Source organism: Podarcis vaucheri (assembly GCF_965113315.1).
Source record: "Podarcis vaucheri genome assembly, chromosome: 6".
NCBI lineage: Eukaryota > Metazoa > Chordata > Lepidosauria > Squamata > Lacertidae > Podarcis > Podarcis vaucheri.
This window is the reverse complement of record NC_138764.1, coordinates 79,732,824-79,752,036: the sequence shown is the minus strand read 5'-3', so window position 1 is coordinate 79,752,036 and position 19,213 is coordinate 79,732,824. Positions and strand designations below refer to the sequence as shown.

General features: G+C 42.8%; 2 protein-coding genes across 7 annotated transcripts in view; one reads left to right on the top strand and one right to left on the bottom strand.

The window, feature by feature from the left end:
* LOC309534148 (uncharacterized protein) overlaps positions 1-19,213 on the top strand; it is a 344,509-nt gene that overhangs the window by 179,153 nt on the left and 146,143 nt on the right. The window lies entirely within an intron of this gene.
* On the bottom strand, positions 10,527-16,440 carry SRSF6 (serine and arginine rich splicing factor 6). The gene is made up of 6 exons (XM_082228446.1): positions 16,165-16,440; positions 15,650-15,798; positions 14,059-14,180; positions 13,649-13,857; positions 13,192-13,275; positions 10,527-13,009 (listed from the first exon to the last, which is right to left on the bottom strand). Exons 1-6 carry the CDS (start codon positions 16,269-16,271, stop codon positions 12,646-12,648), a joined length of 1,035 nt encoding a protein of 344 aa, XP_082084572.1. The 5' UTR covers positions 16,272-16,440; the 3' UTR covers positions 10,527-12,645.

The following is a 19,213-nucleotide window of genomic DNA, read 5'->3' as shown; positions in this document are numbered from 1 at the left end:
GTTCAGGAGATGCTCAAGAATCTTTGCTTGTTTATGTAGATGACCTGATTTATACTTCAAAGACACAAGAACAAGTAAAAAAAACTAGCCAAAGAGTTAAATAAACACTTCAAAGTTAAGAATCTTGGTGATGTGAAGGTCTATCTTGGTGTTCAGATAGATAGGACCAAAAATGGCAGTTTTCTACTGAATCAAAAAGGCAAGATATTGCAAATGTTGAAAAAGTTTAACATGACAGAGTGTGCAGGTGTTAGAACACCAATGGAAATGGGTTTTGTAAAAGACAATGAGTTCAAGGATAGTGCTGAATTCAAGCATGCTGAAATCTTTCAGTCAGCACTGGGAAGCTTACTTCATCTTTCGCAATGGAGTAGACCAGATATTGCTTACGCTGTTAACTTACTCAGCAGAGAAGCTTTGAAACCTAGTGTAAATGCATGGAAAGGAATTCAAAGAGTGTTAAGATATTTACAATACACCAAAGATTTTTGCCTTGAATTATCTTCGGAAGGACAAGCACAGATTACTTGCTGGGCAGATAGTGATTGGGCAAATTTAAAGGATAGAAAATCAGTGTCTGGCTGTGTAATAAAATTTGGTAACTCTCTGATTGGGTGGAGATCCAAGAAACAGAACCTGATTGCTTTGTCGTCAACAGAAGCTGAGTTCTGTGCCTTATCTGAGTTATGTAGAGATCTAGAATTTTACAAATGCTTGGCACAAGAGATGTATGAAAAGGCCATCACTCCAATCACTGTGTGGGGTGATAATCAACCGTGTCTTAAGTTAGCACAAAATGGGCAGTTTAAAGGTCGTACAAAACATTTGGATATCCGCTTTCAAAATGTTTGTCAAACGGTAAAAGCAGGAATTGTTAAATTAAATTACTGTCCCAGTCATGAAAACCAAGCTGATGGTTTCACAAAACCGCTTGGGTTTCAGCGGCATGAAAACTTTTGTGAAGAAATGGGTCTGAAGTAATTTTGTTTTTTGTATTGCCAGCGAGAGGGGGTGTTAGGGTGTGAAACCTAAGACGCTGGCAAGTTAGCAATGTCATGTAGCTTTAAGTAGCCAAGCTCGTTAAGTTGTTAAGTTGCTCAGTATATAAAGAGTGTTTGTTTTCTGTCTGTGGGGGCGTGAAGCAAAAATGTCCGAAAGCTCCGGAGGTGTTTCTGTTATCTGTCTGCAATAAACCTGTCTTTGGAAAGACAGGGCTTCCCTGTGTTGTTATTTCTTTGCTGCTGAGACTCTGAAGCTTGTACTGCAACAAGAATCTCTGCACTGGACTTAATTAATACTCTGCAAAGAGAGCTGTTGCTGGTGGCGCAGCGGAAGCGTTTACTGGACCAGGACACAAACTCTCTTAGTTTTTAGTGCTATCAGAAAACACTAACACTGGACCCGCCTTTTTTTTCCCCCAGTGTTACCCAACAGCCAGATAATATACAGTCATACCTTGGATCTCAAATGTCTTGGCTCCCAAACAAATTGACTCCCAAATGATTGAATCCTGGAAGTGAGTTTTCGAACGATTTTCAGAAGCTGAATGTCCGGCATGGCTTCCGCAGCTTCCGATTGGCTGCAAGAGCTTCTTACAGCCAATTGGAAGCTGCGCTTTGGTTTCTGAAGGTTTTAGAAGTCGAATGGACTTCTGGAACAGATTGTGTTTGACTTCCGGACCACAGGTATGAAGTTTACGGCATGTAATGCCTTAAGAGAGAATACTATGAAAATGATATACAGGTGGTACATGACACCAGTCAAGCTTGCAAAAATCTATCATTTGCCTGATAATAAATGTTGGAAATGTAAAGAGACTGAAGGTACATTCTTTCACCTTTGGTGGACGTGCCCAAGGATTAAGGCTTTCTGGGAGATGATTTATAATGAAATGAAAAGGGTATTTAAATATACCTTTCTGAAGAAACCAGAGGCCTTTCTCCTGGGCATGGTCAGCCAAATGGTGCCAAAGAAGGACAGAACTTTCTTTATGTATGCCACAACAGCAGCAATAATACTTATTGCAAAGTATTGGAAGACACAAGATCTACCCACTCTGGAAGAATGGCAGATGAAGGTGATGGACTACATGGAATTGCCGGAAATGACTGGCAGAATCCGAGACCAGGGAGAAGAGTCGGTGGAAGAAATTTAAAGATTATTTACAGAAATATTGCAAAATTAATGAATGTTAGAATGATGTCAGAATGAAGTTAAGTGGTTTAAGCAGCAATGTTATAAAGGTGTATGTAAAAATGGGTTATTAACAGGTGAGAATCGAAAGTTATAATATATTAAGTTAAAGGATTAAGATAAAAACAAAGAGGGAAAGAAATTGCTGTATTAACTAACTGAATTGGAATACGAAAAAGGGAGGTGTGAGGAGGTCAGGGAAGCAAGGAAATGAATGTAAGGTGGAAAGATTGATGTATTTCTTTAAGTGTTTTTTATCTTTTTTGTATTTTGTATTTTTCTTTTATTCTTATTTCTGTCTTTTCTTCTTTTCTTTTTATTTATGTAATTTTCTTCTTTGAAACTTTAATAAATATCATAAAAAAAAACAGATTGTGTTTGACTTCCAAGGTACGACTGTACATTGAATTGTAGGGGGAATAAGATGGGGTCTTGCAGCACTCCACACTGATCCCAATGTAAAGGGAGGCAGGAAGAGAGCAATTGCTTGTTATCATCCTTTCCCTGCCAGGAATGACTGTAATCATTTGAGTGGTCCTGAAAAACACCCTACCAGGCCCTCTTCTCATTGTATACCCCCAGTCCTCATGATAGTATCAAATCATACCCAAAAGATCGACTATTATTGATGACATTCGTAAAGCAAAGCAGGGTCTGGTATGGTTTCAAATCGGATGGGAGACCATGTGTTGAGATTCCTGCATTGCAGGGGATTGGACTAGATGCCCCCAGAGTTCACTGCCAACTCTACAATTCTATGAGTCGATGATCTTAAGATTGTCAACCAAAGTGCATGACTCCTCCTCCCCATCCTCCCTTTTAACACAACACATTTGTAATGTGTTCTAGTGTTCCCTGTTTTGGAATGCATCATTTCAGAATGAAATGGGCTATACAAAGTGAAAGGCTTGTATTTAAATCAACTGAACTTTCTAATTCACAAATGTGAGAAATTAAATGCATATATTTAGCATCACCTGTGAAACTCCCTAGCGTTACAGTGGTACCTCAGGTTAAGTACTTAATTCGTTCTGGAGGTCTGTTCTTAACCTGAAACTGTTCTTAATCTGAAGCACCACTTTAGCTAATGGGGCCTCCCGCTGCCACAGAATTTCTGTTCTCATCCTGAAGCAAAGTTCTTAACCCGAGGTACTATTTCTGGGTTAGCGGAGTCTGTAACCTGAAGCATATGTAACCTGAAGCGTATGTAGCCCAAGGTACCACTGTATGAATGCAGGATTAACACATTTGATAGGCTACAGAGTGCTAAAGAAATGTTTACTGAAAATATATACACCACTCTCAGCTCCTTTGCAACGAGGTGATATGAGAATGAGGCAGAAAACTGGGTGCCTCTTTAGCAGAGGAAGAGAACGGTCGAGAAATCAAAGAACAGATTTCAGCACAGCAGTATTCTGAAGCAGCTACTTGCTCCCCTCCACACACATCAGTGTCCAGGTTCTTGATGCTTGGGCCAGTTAACACACATGGGAGGTGGAATGTTGTCACTTTGGACAGCACCCTGAAGCATTAAAAGAGGACGAGAGTGACTTTCTTTCTTTCAGTCTTCTAGGTAATGTCCAGAGTCACTTCCAGACACAGCATTGAGAGTCCCAAGTTCTCATGTCCTTGAGATTCCACAGCAAGCAAGAGATGTGCAACTTTGTCTGCAAAATGGTGGGCAAGCATAGACTTCATCAGGTTGTTCATCATCCCCGGCACCTTGACTGGATGGCTCTTTACAGATTTAAGGGCCACTACAGCTGCCACAAGGGGCATGGGTGGCGCTGTGGGTTTTAACCACAGAGCCTAGAACTTGCCGATCAGAAGGTCCGCAGTTCGAATCCCCGTGACAGGGTGAGCTCCCGTTGCTCAGTCCCTTCTTCTGCCAACCTAGCAGTTCGAAAGCATGTCAAAGTGCAAGTAGATAAATAGGTACTGCTCTGGCGGGAAGGTAAGTGGAGTTTCCGTGCGCTGCTCTGGTTTGCCAGAAGCAGCTTAGTCATGCTGGCCACATGACCCGGAAGCTGTACACCGACTCCCTTGGCCAATAAAGCGAGATGAGCGCTGCAACCCCAGAGTCGGCCACGACTGGACCTAATGGTCAGGGGTCCCTTTATCTTTTTACAGCTGCCACAGCAGTCTATGTAAAGTTAACTCTGTGGCAAGTGGTTGAGCACTGTGTGTAGCGGAATACAATGTGTGTTTTAGTAACTAACCTCCTGGCTCCATCTGCCTGAGAATGTCACTAAGTCAGAAGTACTTGGACTGGGAAGCTGTGGGAGAACATACCTGAGAAAAGCACTGGCCATGGCCAACATATTGTTCCTCAGCTTTTGACATGGCAAGAATTTCAGATGCAAAGGGTGCAGGATGCCATCAATATCAGGGGGTGGGAACTCCTCAGGGAATTCTGGAATCCAATTGACTCAAGGGTACAGATACAGTGGTACCTCGGGTTAAGTACTTAATTCATTCCAGAGGTCCATTCTTAACCTGAAACTGTTCTTAACCTGAAGCACCACTTTAGCTAATGGGTCTTCCTGCGGCCGCCGCACCGCCGGAGCATGATTTCTGTTCTCATCCTGAAGCAAAGTTCTTAACCTGAGGTAATATTTCTGGGTTAGCGGAGTCTGTAACCTGAAGTGTATATAACCCAAGGTACCACTGTATAAAATACCGGGATAGCTGGCTCATTGGTTTGATCTTGAAATGCTGTTGTTGCATTATGGAGATGATGATAGTCATACATGATTGGTAAACAAAACTGCATACAATGGAACTCCCATCATCTGAAGTCTAAATATATTGCAGTGCTTTTTGTATTCCGTTCACTGTGTTTCCCTCATGCAGCTTTAGGGCAAAGTGAGCACCCTTCCCATTTATCTAAACCTCACTGGTAAATTACAGCAGATATTGCTGGATATGCATGCAAATAGCTTTAGATACAATAAAACTTAATTATTGCACTGTTGATAAAAACCATTAACATGCTATGTCACTGATAATTAAAGTAATAATGGTTAACATCTCATCTTGTGCCTGCCATGCATTTACTGAAAAGCCAAATATGTGTAACACACCCACAAAAGGAAAGGGGGCTGAGGGGAAAGATGACCAGAATGCAATCTCCTTGGGACAAAGGAACAGTTTTCAGGTGTCACAGCTCTTTGGAAACACACAGTGTGATCCACAGCGTTATTGGGAGGAAAAAGCTATAATCTATATTTTTACAGGTTGCAGCACAACTGGATATTTATTTAATTAACTTGTATTAAAGAGCACATCAGTTAGGATATCTGTGTGCCACCCTGGGCTCCTTTAAGAGAGTGAGACATAACATTTATTAATAAATAAAATGTGTGGGGGGGGGGGAGGTATCCACGCCTTGCCTAAATCAATTGCCTAAAGCGCAACCACAGAATTAAAACAGCACCAAATGCAGCGTAGGCTGGCCCATTAGGGCAAATGGAGCAAACGGGGAGCTGCCCAACCCTCTGCCAGCGTTATCTGCTTGCCATCTTCCTTACAACTACTCAGGGTTTGGGTGTAACTGCCTATCATTGTGTTGCACAGGGCACTGCTGAAATGTGAGAATCCCAAGGTCTGCCAGTGCTGGTGACACCAACCATAGGATGGAAACCAACATTGAGCAAGCAAGACTTCCTTCCTTCCTTTTGCAGCTCCTGGCCTGCTGCCCCAATCTTCCAGAGCAGACTTTGGCAGATGTTACGAAGGGCTGCAAGGGGAAGGAGAGGAAGGGGACATTCAGTTGCATGAGCTCATGCACTGAATTCAGCCTCGCGGATTTCAGTTTGGTCGATGAATCAAAATATTTTAAGATTTGCTGCAGCCAAGGTTCAAATGTCTAAGCTTGGATGAATTCAAGATTGAATTGTTAAAAAACAGCAAGTGTATTCAATTTGCTACCAGGCCAGGTTCAAGGTTCCTGCATGAACATTGTTGCAAAGCACCTCCAGGACCTTTTGTCTTGATCACTCTCTGATGACTTGTGGTTCCTCACACCCCTGAAGGTTCGTTGGCCTATTAGAAACTGATCCCTGTTGCAGGTCCCGTCCTGTGGAACTGCTTGCACAGATTCCACAGGAACCATTCATGTCTTCTTTTAGACATTTCCTAAAAACTGTGTTACTCAGTTGACGTGCATTTATTCTTTGCAATGCGAATTCATTTTTAACAACCCAAATTTATTGATGTTTTTGTTGCTTTTATTGGAACGTTTATGCTGTGTGCTGCCTTGCTATGTTTTTATGTGATTGTGGTCTATAGGTTTTTCATAAATTGTAAGAGCATTTTGTGTTGGATTTTGAAGAAAGAGGGGTGTGCCTTTCCCTCTTCGCCAGTCTTCAGAAATAGCCATTGCTGCCGCCACCGCATCTCCTGGGACCAGTGTGCCATTGTGTGTCCCTGTGAGTGAAGGAACAGGGAGGGGATGGCAGTCCTACACCAGCCGATTCCCTTCGCCAGCTGCAGCTATCTTGTTAATGCAGCAGTGCCTCATTTACGCTGGCAGTCGCTGACCTCCCACAATCAGGCAGAGCTCACTGCTGCCAGAGGAAAGGAAGGACAGCTGCTTATAAAGATAGCCGGGCGAGTATGGGGGAAGACTGAGTTGGTGTGGTGTGGAAAGCGATGCTGAGAAGCATGGGGCAATGCAATGCAATACAGCTCTCTCCTCACTCCAGCACTGAGCTTCTTTCGCCGCTGGAGAAAGACAGGCTATTCCTTGGTTTTCCAAATAGGCACACAGGACACCAAGCCTCATACTTCCTGGTTAGGACAGTTCGTGGACTGATCCTAAAGTTTACAAAGCCTGAAACAGAATCCCCTCCAATGCACTCTGAAGAGTTTTGAATACTGCTAATTAAAAAGATTTCTAATTCTGAACCATAGATCCGCTTGTCTCTCAAGAGTGAGTTACACCATGGGTCGTAATGCAGAAATGTTGACTTTCTGCATTAGTCAATTTGTTATTTTAATTCTGAATACCATTTTATTAACTTTACATTGATATAACAATCCAGCCTCAAGGGCGTCCTTATTAAGCGTTCCTGAATTCTGTTCTTAATGGCAAGCCAAATTGCTATGCTTTTATCCTTTCCTCTTTGATTTATAAAGCAAGCAGTAATTACATGTGGTGGATGCGATGCCAGCTCAATCACAACTGTTCTTCAGAGATGTGAAAGCAATGGGGGGAGGGGTTTCCAAGTATTAGTCTCCCATTTGTAGAGTGGGACCATTCATGCTGCATGTGGAGATCCTGTGTGCCAGAAGGGGCCAAGGAAGAAAAACTGTGAATCCCCATGTTCTGCGGGGAAGTACTGGATTCTGAGAAAGACCCTGAAAACTATCAGAAGTGAGGAATGTATATGCACACAGCCAATGTGATACAGTGATTAAACCTTCTGCAACCTGGTACCCTCCAAATGTTTTGGACTATAACTTCTCCTTGAGACGAGTTGTCCAAAACATCTGGAAGAAACCAGGACTGGAAAACTGGGTTAGCAGACTAAGACCAGTAAGATCCAGTTTCCGATCAGCTCTCTTCCAACCGTGAAGCCATTGCGAGGACTGGATGGATGCCAATCCTGCCTTTCACCTCACAAGAGGCACTTCCTAGGTCGAACAGCAAAGGCTGCAGCCATCTGCAGAACTAGTTCCAAACTTAGGGAGACCTTCAAACCTGTGAGCTGGGCAATTCTCAGTTCAAAAGATGCTGCAGCAGCTGAACAGCCTTCACCCAAGTAAACAGAACCAATGCAAAGAAGCTGTGTTTGTATCACTCACTTGATGAGAAAATAGAAGCAAATTGATGTACATTGAAATAAGCAGGTTACGGATGGATGCTGTCCACCTGCTTTGCATATTGAATGCTGTACTGAAATCAATGCAGGTCAAATAACCTACCGTACATGGAAACTTTGATGTAGATTTAAATGCAACCCACATTACTGCCCCATCTTAACTAAGCATTAGCAAGCTTGCCCTCGTCCATTCTAAAACCACCAGCAGCCACCTGACCAGGGTTTCCATGGGACTAGATGGGTAAGAGCTAGAGTTGTGTGCAACTATCAAGTTCACACTTTATACCAAGCCTCTAGGACAGCGTTGCCCAACCTTGGGCCTCCAGCTGTTTTTGGACTACAATTCCCATCATCCTTGACCACTGGTCTTGCTAGCGAGGGATGGTGGGAGTTGTAGTCCAAAAACAGCTGGAGGCCCAAGGTTGGGGAACACTGCTCTAGGAAACTGTTCTTCAACTTGGAGGACCCAATACCAGGTTAGAGATGGTATTACCATCTAAGATGGGTGGCAACAGCAACAATGCAACTATAGGGTAAAAAAGAAATGGATCCCCAAATGAATGTTTGGCTTAAAGCTGGGCCTCAGGTGGGAAACTATTGAATACTGCTGATTTAGAAAACTTCCCCCAGTAGTTTCTTGTAGATGCTAAAAAGCATGAGGGAGAACATGGAACCATGACTCACTCCAAAGACCAGCAACTATGAGGTGGAACAGAAGAGTACTGGAATTGATTATAGCAAGTTATCTGTGGGTTCCACCTTTTTATCTTCTGAGCTCCCATAGAGGCCCTTCACTACTCTAAAGCAATCAATTAGCTCACATTGTACAGGTGCAACATTGACAAAGTAGACAAATAAGGATCTGGTCCTCTGGCTGAGATTCCCCATCCATTTAGCACATTGGTCTCCTTTTGTTGGTTTGAACCCAACCAGGTCATGGGACAGCGGCATTAAGAAATGGGTCTCCAAATGCATGTTTGGGTTAAAGGTTCCTCCCAGGTCTTGAAAAAGTTGAAGACTACTGGCAGTGTTTCATGCAAAGTGTGTCCAAAACATGCAGCATTCACCAGAGGTGGTGATTGCCTGTTCTGGATTTTTAGACAGTCTGTACAAATTGTACCATCATTAGGCCAATCAATGGCTATTAGCCACAACAGCAAAATTCACCCCCCCCCCTATATTCAGAGGTTTCGTGGTGTGGAGCAATGAGCCTAATTATGTCCTGCTTGTGATCTTCCAAGGTACTGGGAAATTATGAGGCAGCATAAGCAGTTTTATTCTGATATATAGTTCTAGTATAGCTCCCATAATACTAGAACCCTGGGCCACCAATAAAGCCAAATGTTAGAAGATTCAATCGAGACAGAAGGCAATCCTTCGCATAACCAACTATGGCATTTGTCCCCAAAGTGGTGATGGCCACCTTGCACAGCTTTAAGAGAGGGTTAGACAAATTAACCAATGTGTCAGACTCAAGCCTATCAACAGAACATGGCCTTGCTTCCATTAACACATGCCCAGGCTGCATCAATACTAGACTGATATAATGTGAGCGCTGCTCTGGTTTGCCAGAAGCGGCTTAGTCATGCTAGCCACATGACCCGGAAGCTGCACGCCGGCTTCCTCGGCCAATAAAGCAAGATGAGTGCCGCAGCCCCAGAGTCGGCCACGACTGGACCTAATGGTCAGAGGTCCCCTTTACCCTTTTACAATGTGATCAGAATGGGTTTGCCTTTAAATAGTATTGAGAAAGGGAGGGGGTGGAACTAAGTCAACTGTAAGCCATCTTGGTTAATGAGTAGGGAAAAATTTTAAGTAGGATGTAGTAGTATTGCCATTCACTTTTTCATAAATAAACAGGAACATGCAATTTGAAATGCTGCATCCACACCCCTATGGACCATTTGATGCCTTCAGGTTGTTTGGCTTCCAAAGCCTGCCTCAAGATTCAACAGACTAGCAGCCACAAATCACAGGTCCTTCTCAGTAGCAGTCACGTTCTCTGAAACTCTCTTAAAAGGAGGATGCAGGGCTGTTTTTGCTAGTTTTCAAGCAGCCCTTAAAAACTTATTTGCTTAAATCTGGATTGTATTCATAATATTGTAATCTGGATTTTAACCAACTGTGGATTTTTTTAAAAAAAACACCTGTTGTTTGTATTTTAAAATTTGTTTCAATAGTAAGGAGGGCTTATTCCTCAAACATGACCCCTTAATGCCACCAATTACCTGACAGACTATATGCTGAAAAGTCTGCAATTTCCTAGATTCTCTGTGAGAATGTGAGATAAAAGCTTAATGAAATGGTGAATATTATATGAAATTTGAGTTTTAACTGATATATTCAGATGTTGCCTGATTTGTTTAAAAGTGTATGAAGTCTTTCAGTGACAGCCATGCTTTGCTCCAACCCCAGCAGAGTAAAATTAGGATGAACACAGGTAGCAAGCTGTGGAGAAAAAAATATTTTATATGGCTTTTTTTGCACTGGAGGTGAACAGATGAGAGCTTCGCCAATGCAAGCTTTTATTGCAACTCACATTTTAAGACTTCACAACTATGAATCTATGGCAGTTGTAAAGACATATCTGTAGCTATGATAAGGGTTATTTCCTTACAGGTGCTGTTCAGAAAGTAATTCCTCCGACTGAAAACACTCAGATGTCCTGGCAAAATATATAAACTGCATGAATCTATTAGCTTTTATGCACCCAGTTTTGCTTTTCAGCAAGTAAGGTTTCCTATGTGACAATCCTAACATAGTTGTTGAACAATGATCCACACAAGTTAAAAGTCTATTTCTTCTGAACAATTTCAGTCATGGTCTGCAATTAGCACCTTAAACTGAACCTATAAAAACTGGCAAAAATAATCTGGAGTCCTAGCCACACACCTACCTCTGTGTGCAGCATTCTAGACAAACTGAATTATCAGGGCTATTAAGACCTTCTTCCACATTAATTCAAGAGAAGGGACAATTAAATTCTAGCTTATGGCCTAATTGGCCCCCTTTTTCCTGCTTGAAGCTTATGCGGAATACTGTATTTCAACAGGTATTTCGTTATGTCATCTAAATGGTATGCTGCAGTGCTTCAGTTTCTAATTTTAGGGCTGCATTTTTGATTTATTGTATTCTTTGGCCATGTACACCACCTCTGAACATGCTTATTCCCTGCAAAATACAAAATAACTTCATAAGCAAAGAAAAACAACCTTATGGAGCTCTCATAGTGCTCTCATTATAGGTCAGAAAAATACAAATGATTCTAGAGAATAAGGTCCCTGAAAATGTATCAGCTTATCACTAGAGCTGAAGTAAAGAGGAGGGGCTAACCAGATTCTTGCATGATTGCCAAGCATCATCGGGGGAGCTGTGGGGCTAGTGAAACTTGTACTAACCTGAACTATTTCAGTTTTCAGGGCTTGGATTGCTGCTAAATGGCAGCTAAAGAGTAGATATTGTTTACCGAAAAAAGCATAAAGTTTGATAAACAATCTAAGTAAAAAGAGGAATCTGTTTCCCATTTCAAATAGTATTAAATCATTTGTGATAACATTTGTAATAGACCAACATCACAGGCCATTTCAAATTTCCTTTACTCGCATACCAAAGCTAAGATTAGACTACTCTATAACACCATCTAGCAAATAAAGCTATGCTACAAACACTGGAGTCAATGATTTAATTTTATACAAGTCAAACTACACATTGTATAAAGGTTACACGGCTGTGCTAATATTCTGTTATTGTTGCTAACTGGTTTGCTACAAACATTAGGGGAACTGATTTTATTTCTCATCCTGCTGCACAAATCATAATGGGAAATCTAGTTCTTGACTACCCATTAACACTAGAACTTAAGTTCAGTACAAGAAGTTTCATCAAGTGCCATCAATTTCATAAAAAGTTAGCAACCTCTTATAATTGAGATGCAGAATGTGGCAGCAGTTAAAACAACAAAACAACCAACCAAAGAACTTGGCAACTAAAAAATAATGTGGTACCTTGAATTTCACTTGATGTTAGCTTTATTTTGTCAGGCAAAACTGCAGCATGCAAAGTTAGAGAGGATCATTTTTATTAGGTTGTCAATACTGCCTCAAGATGGTGACAAAGGAGCAAAGAAGTAACTTCTGGCAAGTTTGGGTACAACACAGAAGAAGTGTTCCAATTCAAACTCATAGTTGGCTTATCAGCTTTATAAGCATCTCTGACCTGTTCACTAAGGCTCTCATGCACTTTTAGAAGCAAGCCATAGCCTATTAATTCCAGTAATTTTAAATAACGGAAACATTTATGAATAGTTACCTTTCCAAAAACCTTCTGCACTCAAAAGATTTTATATAAAACTCATTTTCCACTCCCCAGATTTCTGATGGGGCACTATTAAAAAATAATAATCAAGGATTTGCCCTAATTTCTACAAAAAGATAATCTTTTCCTGCTCTTTGCCACTTTCATAAAAAGTTTTAGATATTTCAAACTTTAGCGCCTCGTTTATGCGGTTTTCAGACTGCTTCTTTCTGCAACTAAGCAGGCCAACTTCGCCAATACTAACATAAAAAAGACCCCTGGCCTGGAATACAAATGTTCCATAATCATGTGAAAAGGGAAATGAGTTCCAGTATTAATCTTGTGAACTGGACCGTGAACGTGAGCGGGATTTTGAATGTGATCGTGACCGGGATCGCGATTCATTCCTCTTGGGTGGGGATTCTGACCGTGCCTTTGCTGGTTCATCCTGCATTGGCGAATTGGAACGAGATCTGCTCCTTGATCTTGATTTAGACTTTGCTTCTCCTTTACCATTTTCTTTTGGCGATCGAGACACAGACCTGGATCTGCTGCGAGACTTCTCAGACTTCTCTTTGGATCTGCTGCGGGATTGTGAACCCCTGTCAGATTTCATCTTAGACTTGCTCTTTGATCTCGACTTTCTACTTTTAGATCTGGACCGTGAACGATCTTTGCTTCGAGACCTAGATTTAGAGCTTTTCAAAAGAACATAAGTTATTTACTTATTGCAAGTCTACACACAGAAGCCCATTTGTTTGGACGCATAGTAATTTAAATACCAATGTACAGTGTGAGCACTTAAGCTAGGAGAATATTTCTATTGGACACACCTCCTAATGCATTGTTGGCAAACAGACAAATAAATTCAAATTCTCACCGAGACCGGCTTTTTGAGGCACTACGGGATCTACTGCGGCTGCTCCTACGACTTCTACTACGTGATCTCCTTCTGGAACGGGACCTAAAAAAGAAACACAGCAGCTATTTGGGCACCATGCACCACTGGCACAACAGGACTTCTTTTTCTTCTCTCCCCCCCCCCCCAAATCTGCTGAGAAGGATGTGCTGGGGACAAAAGCGGAATTTAATTGCACATACAGAAGTCCCAATCCAGAGTTCAATATGTCCTGAAGTTCCCACAAATTTATATTCTTGTGCACATATTAGTACAGCCAGCTAACTTGAGTAGTATAACATCTGAAGTGGGGACCCCTGTTACCCAGCACTGCAAGGTGTATTCTTCTCTATTCAGGGAAATAACTGCTGCATATCCCCATTTCCGGATTTAAGTCATACGCAGAAAATCTTACAAACCACATCAGCACCAAAGATACCTTGATCTACTGCCAGAATAAGATCTTCTATGGCTTGACCGTGGCTTGTCTTCAACCAGCCTGATCTTTCGTCCATTTATCTCTGTACCATCCAATTTGTCCAGAGCACGCTTCATGTCAGAGTAAGAACGGAATTCAATTACTCCTTCATTTGTGCGTTCTTTGTGAGCATCCGCATAGGTTACCTCACCAGCTTGCCTCATAAAATCCTGAAAGAGAAAACTGAATTATTAAGTCTCTCCACAAACGTAGGAAGGGCACTACACTAGCTTCAGAAAAAAATCTCAGCAAGTTCAGCAAACTCAATACACATACTTTTCAAAGTTAACTGGCATTCTTTAAAGTTTATGAGATTCAAGGAGCTATCTGATAACTTGCTTTAAAAAGAAAAGATTATTGTGTCAACGTACTTTCAAATCCTGCCAACTACAGCGACTGGAAAGGTTTTCAACAATTAATCTGTATTCTGTGCGAACAGGTGGTCCATATTTATCTCTTCCTGATGCTCTTCGACTGCTATATCCTCCTCCACCTTTATCATACAAAGATACAAAGTTAGCAACCTTGTATAAAAGCAATGAAAAGTTAGTTTACTTTAGTTCACAAATTGCATTTACAGGAGTAGGACTTTATCTTTCTAATCCTGCAACAAAATTTTTAATTCGCCACATTTTATATATTAAGGGCAAATCAAAGACTAAAATCCTACAAGACTGTGCTCCTAAAGTCTGTTAGAGAGTGACTGCTCCTTATTAGATTTACCTTGCTAAGTTTTATTTTACAGAACATTGTAAAATATAAAACTTAACTGATTACATGCATTTCTACATTTTACAAAAACGATTACTAGATTACACTAAGTACTTACATCACAGTATGAGGTATTTGGTGGTGGTTTGGCCACAACACACGCAAGGTAACAGTCACCTAGTTCAGTTTAACCAGTTTTGTCTAACCCTTGGAATCCTCACCATCACCCTGCGTCTAATGGCAAAAGGCTGCTGTCGTCATGGCTTCCGGTAAGGTCAGCCAAAGGGTCATAGGGCAAGGGTCACACAATGTATGGAAAAGCCATGGCCAATCAGGAAAGGCAGTCATCTTAGCCTCAGTGGACACAGCCTCAGCCCCACTGGTCACTTTTAAATTGAAACATCAAGGACTTGTTAAAAAGTTTGAATTGAACATGCAACAACTTTAAAAACAAACATACACATTTGCAAGAAATCCCACCCCCACCAGCAACAACACATTAGAAAAGATATTTGACTGCCTTACTGCTCTTAACCATTATATAAATAAGTCTGACGCATCCCAGATCCTTTCCAGGAAAAGCTAAACAAAATGGGCTTTGCATCAGCATGTAGTCATTTTATTTCCAATTCGAAATAATCGGTTTCTGTGAAAGTCAGCTATTGCCACCCTCAAAAGTCCCAACAGTTACTTATGCTTGGGAACATGAAGCAAAGTGCTTCTGAAGACAATACTTCTTAAAGACGGCTGTGCCTGTTTAAGGTTAGCTCCTCCACAGCACAAACTTTCTCCAAATTGCAGTATTTGCTATGCAATATCTGCACGGAATGCATTCTGATTAAGAGCAGTGAGTTCTTAATACAACCCCCCCCCAAAACACCCCCCTCCTCTGCTCTGAGAAACCCCAGCCTAATAAATAAGGACCCTAAACTTTTTGAGTGCAGCTTGGCACTGCGGGTGCCTAACCCCCACCAGAAAACTCCCTAGGCTATGCACCCAAAGGGGAAGAAGTAAAGCCCCTCCTAATAACCCTGCCCAATCCACCCACCCCCAACAAGGGGCCTACGACCCCTCCTGCCCAAGCCCCGCCGTGTCCCCTCCCCTCCGCTTTCCCCACATCCCAAGGGGCCAGTCCGACCACCCCCCCTTCTCTCCCTGCCTAACCTCCCTCCCGCCTGATCCCTCCCCCGCGCCCTCCCTTCCCGCCTCCGCGCGCCTGCCCGAAGTAGGCCGCGGCGGAGCAACACTCACTGCGGCTGCTGTAGCTGTAGCCGTCCCTGTCCCGGCGGGGGCCGCGGGCGTGCTCCACGACCACCCGCTCCCCGCACAGGTCCTTGCCGTTCAGCTCGTAAACGGCGTCCTCCGCGTCCCGGGAATCCTCGAATTCCACAAACCCATACCTGGCGGGGGGGGGGGGGGAGACGGGAAAGTTACCCTATAGGCGCGTCACAGGCATTCTTATAGGCATAATAAACACGAGCACGTCGGCGTCAGGCACGCGCGAACAACAACGGGCCCGGCCTGGTCGTAAGTCCCTGAGGCGCCGCGAACAAGGGAGGGCCGTTCCGTTCTCCCTCTCCGCTTCACTCGTTCCCTCCGCTGACGGGACAATGGGGGCTGCCGCCATTTTGAACGCGACGCCACGCGGCATGAGGGGAGGGGGAAGAAGAAGCGGCGCCCCAAGGCCCCCACCACCCCCCTCCGCGCCTCGCTCCCTCCCTTCCCGCCTTACTCGAGGAAGAAACCTTCCCCGCCCGCCGCCTCACCCGTTTTTCAAGTCGACCTCGAGCAAGCGGCCGTAGCCGCTGAAGAAGCGCTGCAGGTCCTTTTCCCGCACATGGTAGCTCAGGCGGCCGATATAGACGCGCGGCATCTCCCGCGACCTAGAAAGGGAGAAAGAAAAGGGGGAAAAGAGAGGGAAGAAGGCGTGAGAGCCGAAAAGCAAGATCGGGCGCCGGCGGGACAAAAAGGCCTCTCGGGACACTCGCGGCTGCGGCCTGCTCCGCAGCACAATGGCGCCCCACCCCCGCGCGGGCTTTTATAGGGGTGGGCGGGGCATGGGCTGGGTCAATGGCGTGCGAAAGCGTCACAAAAGGGAGCCGGTGGAACGAGGGCGAGAGGAGAACAAGAGGCGCTGGGGAGTGCGCGTGCGCGCAGCTCTCCGGACGCTTCCGTCGTGCCGTATCTTAAGTTTGCGCTCCACCGGGCGCGCGGGGGGGGGGGGGGCAGTTGAAGATCATGTGAAGTAGTAGTAGAATCGCTAGTTTGCGCATGCGCGTTGGCCCACGAGCCTAGAGCCGTTCAATTTGTACTACGTGCAGGCTTTGCTTTTAGAAAGCCATGGACGGGAAAGGGCGAAAACGCAGAGTGACGCCTAACCCCATTTACCCCGGAGTACGCCAACTGAATTGGACTTTTAGTATGTTGTCTTTTCCGTGCCCGCTGAAGTCCTTCATTTTATTATTTTTAAATAAATTTACTTTTAAGAATATTACCTAGGTGCAGAATCGAAGAAATGGTACAAGGCATTTGCCATTTTTGGGCCAGTAACAGTTATTGCAAAGCAAGGTTGGTGAATGCAAGACACCAAGTAACAATGGATCCAATAACTGCTCCCCCGCAAAGATCCCGCTCCTCATAAAAGCCTAATTTCGTAGCAGTTCGCACGCAGCGCCTCCTCCACAATAACGCTTCAGCAAAACTGAATTACAAGTAGCAGACAAAGATGATGAGGCCATGAAAACTATTCTACATGGCAATATATAAAAGGATAAAATGATAATCTGTAAGAACAATGGACAAGACGGAAAAACATAAATGCAGATGTTAAGCAGTCCATTTTTTTACATAGGATGCTGTGTATTGTCTTGCTTATTGACATAACTGATAAAAGCCTTTTAAGTTGAGATCTTTCCCAGTCTGCACCTCTACTGGAATTATTATTATTATTATTATTATTATTATTATTATTATTATTATTATTATTTTATTTTATCACTTACTTCTTGTTGGTTTCCCTGGGCTCCATTGGTAGGATATAAATTTAATAAATAGCAAATGTGCATACCTTTGTTTTGTTAGAACACCATCTAATGTGGCTATCCAGGAAACCTAGCCCCATCATCTGCTGTCCTGTGGCCCTCAGCATCATTCTGAGGAAATGTGGCCCCCAAGAGAAGAATGGCTCCCCACCCTGTTCTAGAACATGGTTTGCGTAGCTTGTTGAAGGTCCAGAGCACTGGTAGTGCTGAAGGGCCTAGTGTGAGACATAGCATACAAAAGGGCAGTGATGGTTGAGAGTTTGGGGGCAGCAGAATGTGGAAGAGCCCTAACTTAAAAAATAATAATTCCAAAATCAAAACTAGTGATTTTGTAGTGAGGGCAGAAGCAACTCACTGAGTTAGGGGGGTAGAGGGGGAAGGAATGAAGTTGGTGGAGAAGTTGGTGTGGGGCAAATACAATGGTGTAGCCAAACTGGTGTTTCTGCTTGTGTGTTTGCACTGCACCAACTTCCATGCCGCCTCTGCTAAGGAAAAGTGACCCACCCACCTTCCAGGAAGCTTGCATCTCAGCTCCATCCCACCTTGCTTCTGGGGGAGGGGATGAAAAAATTGTGGGTGTAGCCCCCTGGTGATTACTGGGTGGAGTGTTTGGCGCTACATAATTTTTGATTTTGATGCCCCTGTGCTAGATAGAGCTTAAAGCTTTTGGCAGATCTCTCAAAGCCCCCCCCCTTTAAATATTTAAACTTCTCTAATATTCATTACCTCCTTAGTATTAAAATGCACTTGTCATTGCTGCTCTCAGACACGCTGCTTCATTTGGAACATATACAGTTCCCTTGGGTTTCTCTGTTTGTGTTTGTGACATTCAACTCTTAAGGCCTTTTCCAGAAAACATTAAAAGATCCTACTTTTTAATACTCTTCAATTTGCAGGTTTCATCCTCATATTTCATGGGCAAATCACCTATGTCTATTAACTTCACTAAGAAAACCCACCAGAGACTCCTACCTAAATCTCATAATGTGACTCCTGTCTCCTGGTTAATCACTAAGAGTCTAATTGCTGAGCTTCCTTGGAGGACGGAAAAAACGTGATTGGTTTCTGTGATGAAAAATATGCTCATTTTCTGCCACACATTGTAGGAAATGAGCAATTTACTAGCCTCAAGAGGTTTTACCAATAATCTAGATTGGCTCTGTGTTGTGAATAAGCAACATTTTCATTTAAGAATTTGTATGTTTGATGTTTTACTGCTTTTACTCACCTTTCTTTTTTAATATACATTTTTATTAGTTTTTACATATATTTTCCAAACAGAACACATCATCTCATCTCATCTTATACAACATTTTGGCTATTTTAGCCTGAGACTTCCATCAACCACGTCTAATGATTTTCAAACCTCATCTTTTAATCTTAAATTTGTTATCCTAACTATTACTTTTAATGATCCATAACTTAAAATCCATTCTCATAAATCTTTTCTGCAATATTTCATACAGTTCTCCTTATAAAACTTCTTGTAGTCCTACAAGCATAGTGAGTTGGTTACAATTGTCTTTCAGATATATATGTATATTTACTCCAATCTTTCAAGAATTTCTGGTCCTGCTGGTTTTGAATTCTCCGTGTCATCTTATCCAATTCTGCGTAGGCTGTCAATTTCATCTGCTATTCCTCTTGTTGGTAGTTTTTCCTGCCTCCATTTCTGTGCCAATAATACTCTTGCTGCAGTTGTCACATATAAAAACAGTTTTTTATGTTGTCTTTTAATGTCAGTGCCTACAATACCAAGTAAAAATGTTTCTGG